Source organism: Sinocyclocheilus rhinocerous, unplaced genomic scaffold, assembly GCF_001515625.1.
Source record: "Sinocyclocheilus rhinocerous isolate Xijiao unplaced genomic scaffold, SAMN03320098_v1.1 scaffold947, whole genome shotgun sequence".
Lineage (NCBI taxonomy): Eukaryota > Metazoa > Chordata > Actinopteri > Cypriniformes > Cyprinidae > Sinocyclocheilus > Sinocyclocheilus rhinocerous.
The window spans coordinates 274,164-280,222 of NW_015632550.1; the positions used below are offsets into that span (position 1 = coordinate 274,164).

The window sequence follows — 6,059 nt, forward strand, 5'->3', positions numbered from 1 at the left end:
TAACCCCTCCCCCACACCTACTCCTAAACCTTAACCTACCAATACTAGGGGGTGCATAATCTGACAGGGTGCAAATTTCGGCACTACAACGGTCGGCGTTTATCAGCAAGGTAAATGTGTTGAATATCTGTAATGGATGTTGCAGTATGCGATCACCAATATATTTGAGACTGAAATATAAATATTTATTATATAAAAAATATTTGGCTGCTTTCCATACTAAATGTCAATTCCATCAAAACCGTTGGAATTAACTGCATTAACTAAAATCGAATTCACAAAAAGTGACTGACTGACATAATCACATTAACAAAAGTCTAAAAGAGCACGAGGTTTGTGATTTGCAGGTAAATTAACGTTACATGGCTGGTTGCCTCGTGCTCGTACAGATTATTTAAAGAATGTTTCTTTAAGTCCTATACAAATGTTTTGCGGAAAAAGAGATATGCAGAAAACTCTGCCTGGATATGATGGGAATGAAAGTTTTTAGTTAAAAGTGTTTCTTGGAGCACATGGATCCACACTAAACTTCCCCATACTTCTGGTAGCCTGACTCTTGCGTCCTAGACTGGGTTGCCAGGTCTGTGTATCATAAGCAGCACAATATGTCCGATATTTGGATTTTGCAGTCACGTAAATTGTAATCATAACCGCATCTGAGTCATATTTCCATTAAAACATAGTATACAATTTACCTGTTTAGACTGGCTGAAGACTGAAGACATTTAAATCTAATTTGTGTACTGTCAATTGTGGGGGATCTGCGGTCTTGGCAACCCTGGTCCTGAAGAGTCACCACTCATGCAGTAGAATTGTGTATTATAATTTCTATCTATCTATCTATCTATCTATCTATCTATCATCTGGTATCATTTGCTTGCAGGTAATATTTTGATATTTATTGCAATGAAAACAAAAGCAGTGTGGTTTAGTGGCTAAAAGTGTTAAAATACGAAGGAACTGAACATGCAATTTTGTCTTTTGTGGGAATAAGTCAGTGTCAGTCATGTTATTTCTGGATACACAAAGACCACATGAACTTGCATTGTATTTTGGTCATTTCACAATAAAGCAGTCAAGCATGCTTGCTATGTTGATGAGGCGCATAGTTTTAACAGCTGGTGTGTTTTATGCTTGGCTTGTTGTTATGTTATATATTAATGGTTCTCATACTCTGGAATTAACATGGTGGTTAAGGTTGGTGTATTCAAGAGGTCAGATTTGGCATTTATACCACCTAAAGGCTGGAATTGTCATGGCTTCCCATGTCATTGTGTTGATGTTGAAGTGAGACAGGAGTGCTGCAGATCCGTAAACAAACATTTTTAGCACTTCGGCTTCCATTGTCCTGAATTCAGTGGATTTTGTTATTTGTTTTGGGTTAAATGCCTGTAATGAGGTCTGTGCTTAACACAAGTTCAATATATTTTCACATTTTATTCTACAACATAAAATACATAAGTAATGCATCCTTATGATTTTTTTTTCTGATAGGAGGGCGATCAGCAGATGCCCTCATTCCAGCCAATCAGATTGCGTGCCAACACATGGCCATTTCCCAAATAGGTGATGAACCCTGTTAATGTAAATGACGTGACAGGTACTTTTGTATGCACAGCTGCTAGTTACTAACAAGTGTCTAAATTCAATTCAATTAAACACATTAAATGTGCATCATCATCTCATCTCATCTACTCACTAGTCCTTTTTACAGCCTCATTGTGTTAATAATCAAACCTATTCTAACTCAAACATTCAGGGAACATTTTTTTGAATAAAGACTGAAAGAGCCGATGAAGCTTAATGGTGGTGACATTGAAGAAAAAACAAAACATTTATTTATTTTTAAATTTTTTTACATTTATTTATTTTTTGTGGTAGAATGTGCCAAACAGACATGTGGTTTGGCTCTTTTGACTCACTGCCCATTCAGGCATTCTCAAGCCGACATCAAAGTTGTTCACAAAATTTAGCCTCCAATCTACAATCTAAAATATATTGTGAACAAATTCTCACACTTTACAGAGAACTATAGAGGAAACATGCCTTCAGTTCCATCCAACAAAGAGAACGACAGTCCTGCCTGCCCTTTTGCTGGCAAGAAGACCACTGGCAGGAATGGTGTTGAGAAGTTGGTTTCGGATGATGTAGACAGACCCCTGCAACTGAATAGAGAAACTGGGGCCACTGACCCAAAATGGATTCGGCCGGACCTGCCAAGTAGATGTACCTGGAAACCAGGAATGTCTCTTGATAATTCCCCTCACAAACACTTCCCCAGGTGATAATGCTTAATGATTACTCACTTTGCAATTCTGACCTAAAATCACAAGATACTTTAAATCAAGTGACAGGGAAATGGCACATGCGTAGAAAGCCGAGCCTACCAAAAGAGCACTTCTGTGTCCTTCTCAGGGATATATCTTTATTTGGAAACTTATCAGCAAGATAAACATGTTATACAATCATTGATTAGCTCTAATGGACTTTGCAGTATTCAATCAACAATATATTTGTTATGGGAAAAAAAAAAAATATATATATATATATATTAATAAAAGTACCTTTCAAAGAATATTTCCTCCTTAGGTTTTAGAATGTTCACATAATTAAGCAGATGCATTTTTGTGTATGTATTCATAAGTGCACATGACCTGACAAGTGTTATACAGAAGTGTACCATTATTTTAAACATATATTTTTGTATTATTATTTTAATATTAGTTTGTTTTCTAGATTCTAGGTTCTAGATTGTAAAATCACCATGAAATAAAAATGGACAATTCTTATTTTTATGAAAATTAGTTAATATTTTTAGAATATTGAAGTGTTGATTCTAAATTATTTATATGTGCATATCATTATTAAAAAAAAAAATAAATAAATCACTAAACAAAATAACTTCCCTTCCCTCTTGCAACGACATCTGTTCTCTTCTCTGCCGTGAGGGTGGGACAAAGACCTGTCACTCACATGACAATGCAGCAATAACAAACAACAACCATCAAATGATCCAATCAATTCTTTGTTATTTTTATGTTATTTTTTAATTTACACTGTCACATAATGACCTTTGTAACTGTATAACTATAATTGTAACTATAGCTTTCTGTCCCCCAATATACTGTTATGAGTGTTTATTTTTTCCTCCTTTAACCATTGCAGGACAAAAGCTGAGAAGATTCTGCCCAACATCCTGGACAGGATTGGAGACACACCACTGGTCCGCATAAACAAGATCTCTAAGAGTTTTGGACTAAAATGTGAACTTTGTAAGTGATTCATTCATATTTCTACTTTTGAACAGTTCTAAATAAAATTACACTAAAAGTCAATATCATTTTACCACAGAAGGTGTATTACAAATAAGAAACTTCCTTGAAAGACAAAAAAAATCTTTAAAAGACAAAAAGAATTTGAAAGATAAAGCAAGTATTGACCTTGAGTCATTTGAAGTAGCTTTGGCCTGCTGTGTAGCTTTAATGTTATATATAAATCTATGAAATGGGTGAAAGACATTTATATAAATGATCTCAAGTTACATAACAGTCATTTAGTTTTGTTTGTATGTGTGTCTGCAGTGGCCAAGTGTGAGTTCTTTAATGCTGGTGGTAGTGTGAAGGACCGTATCAGTCTGCGTATGGTGGAGGATGCAGAAAGGGAAGGCATCCTCAAACCTGGAGACACCATTATAGAGCCCACCTCTGGAAATACAGGTAATCACACAGGACTGATGTTGACTCTGATTTTGTTGAGACTTCGTCTTACTTGTTTTCTACATTCTTATTTCATTGTTCATTGTTACAGGTTGTGTGTTCTTCTCAAAATCTTCAACACTAGTTCACACACTGCATAATGTTTAAAATCCAGCTCATAAATATGGTTAGAATCCCTCTAAATATGGTTAAAAGTGCATTGTAGTGCACATTTCTACACTGGAGATAAACAAGTGGGTAAATTAATTTTTGCCCAGTGGAAAAAAAAAAATTAGGTCTGAAGGGTTAAATTATGTGCGCTCTATGCAGGTATTGGTCTTGCACTGGCTGCAGCAGTGAAGGGTTATCGCTGCATAATTGTTATGCCTGAGAAAATGAGCATGGAAAAGGTAAAATTAATTCCAATTATATCAAATGGGATTTGATAGCCCATCAAGAAGGTTAAATAAGAGTCTCTTCATAGGTTGATGTCTTGAGAGCTTTGGGTGCTGAGATTGTCCGAACGCCCACCAGTGCACGGTTTGACTCCCCAGAGTCCCATGTGGGTGTAGCTTGGCGCTTGAAGAATGAGATTCCTGACTCACACATCCTGGACCAGTACCGCAATCCCAGCAACCCCCTGGCTCATTATGACACCACTGCTGAGGAGATTCTGGAGCAGTGTGATGGTAGTAATTGTGTTGTTTCTCTCTCACTTTCTCTCTTTGTCTTTGTTCTCCTATCTTTTTCTGCTTTTGATCATCAAAGCATAGCGTCCTCACAGTTTCAAAGCCTTTTGTTGTCAGTAACATTAAAGGAATAGTTGACCCAAAAATGAAAATTTGCTGAAAATGTACTCACCCTCAGCCATCCAAGAGAGAGTTTTTATTCATGGGAACAGATTTGGAGAAATTTTGTATTACATCACTTGCTCACCAATAGATCCTCTGCAGTGAATGGGTGCAGTCAGAATGAGAGTTGAAACATCTGATTAAAACATTACAATAATCCACACGACTTCAGTCCATAAATGCACGGTTACTTCCTGCTTTTAGATAAGCCAGTTCAGTCATTTCTGGTCAACTGTCAAAATCAGCTGTGCTATAAGGGGAGCGCCCTTTCTCTACATAATCCATTCAGAATTTGAAGAAAAGATTTGTTTGTCTAAGAGGACCATATTGTATAGTATACTATATACTACCATATGCTGTTTCAGGAATGACAAAAGCAAGTGTAAAAAATTGCGCGAGTGAATCAGCTAAATTGTTCTGCAAGTCATTGCTATGATTGACAGTGATAACTGTAGCAATGGGCAAAACAAAACATCTGACGAGCCGATGTCAAAAATAAACCTGTGCATTAAGTGACTCAGACTAAATTCAGAGTAACAAAACGACAGCAGTCTGTATTGGCTATATAAAATTATTTGTTGTTAAATAACATGAAACTGTATGTTAATGCCGCTTTCAGCATTTACGGTGTTGCAATGATTTTGTTTCTCAGTTTCTGAAAAGAACAAGGCAGGAGAGATTTCTGTGAGGGTCTCAAGAGTCTCTACCTATATATACCACAACATCAAATGACGTTTCACCGGAAGTTTACGAGCTGGCTTGTCTTAATGCAGAAGTTCTAAAGAACGCTCCGTGCATATAGTCCATTAAAAGCTGTGTGCTTTTTTTAAGAAACAAATTCATCAAGGTGTTTTAACTTTAAACCATTGCTTCCAGTTAAAGGGATAGTTCACCCCAAAATTAAAATTCTGTCATTAATTACTCACCCTCATGTCGTTTCAAACCCGTAAGACCTTCGTTCATCTTCGGAACACAAATTAAGATATTTTTGATGGAATCTGAGAGCTGTCTGACCCTGCATAGACAGCAATACAACTGAAATGTTCCCAAGTCCAGAGACGTAGCAAGGAGATCTGTAAAATAATCCATGTGACATCAGGGGTTCAACCGTAAGCTACGAGAATACTTTTTGTGCGAAAAAAACTACTTTATTCAACAATTCGTCTCCTCCGTGTCACCCTGTAGCGCCATTTTGGAGAGTATCAGCTGGACATAAACAACGTATGCTGTTCTGTGTCAGCTGTGTCACGCCGGATCTGTTTCCTACGTTGTTGTGATTTAATCTGAACAAAAGCAGCGTATCTATGTGACGCAGCTGACACAGAACAGCATACGCTGTTTACGTCCAGCAGATACTCTCTAAAATGGCGTTACTGGGTGACGCGGAGGAGACGAATTGTTGAATAAAGTAGTTTTTTTCGCACAAAAAGTATTCTCGTAGCTTACGGTTGAACCCCTGATGTCACATGGATTATTTTACCGATCTCCTTGCTACGTTTCTGGAGTTTCTGGA

General features: G+C 37.0%; 1 protein-coding gene across 1 annotated transcript in view; it reads left to right on the forward strand.

Moving 5' to 3' along the window:
* Positions 1–123: 123 nt before the first annotated feature.
* LOC107742639 (cystathionine beta-synthase-like) overlaps positions 124–6,059 on the forward strand; it is a 24,881-nt gene continuing 18,945 nt past the window's right edge. The window contains exons 1-6 of the mRNA XM_016555694.1: positions 124–1,600; positions 2,026–2,281; positions 3,166–3,272; positions 3,582–3,716; positions 4,026–4,105; positions 4,180–4,384. Of these exons, the coding sequence (XP_016411180.1) occupies positions 1,570–1,600; positions 2,026–2,281; positions 3,166–3,272; positions 3,582–3,716; positions 4,026–4,105; positions 4,180–4,384 (814 nt within the window). The 5' untranslated portion in view covers positions 124–1,569. The remainder of the gene's footprint in view (positions 1,601–2,025; positions 2,282–3,165; positions 3,273–3,581; positions 3,717–4,025; positions 4,106–4,179; positions 4,385–6,059) is intronic.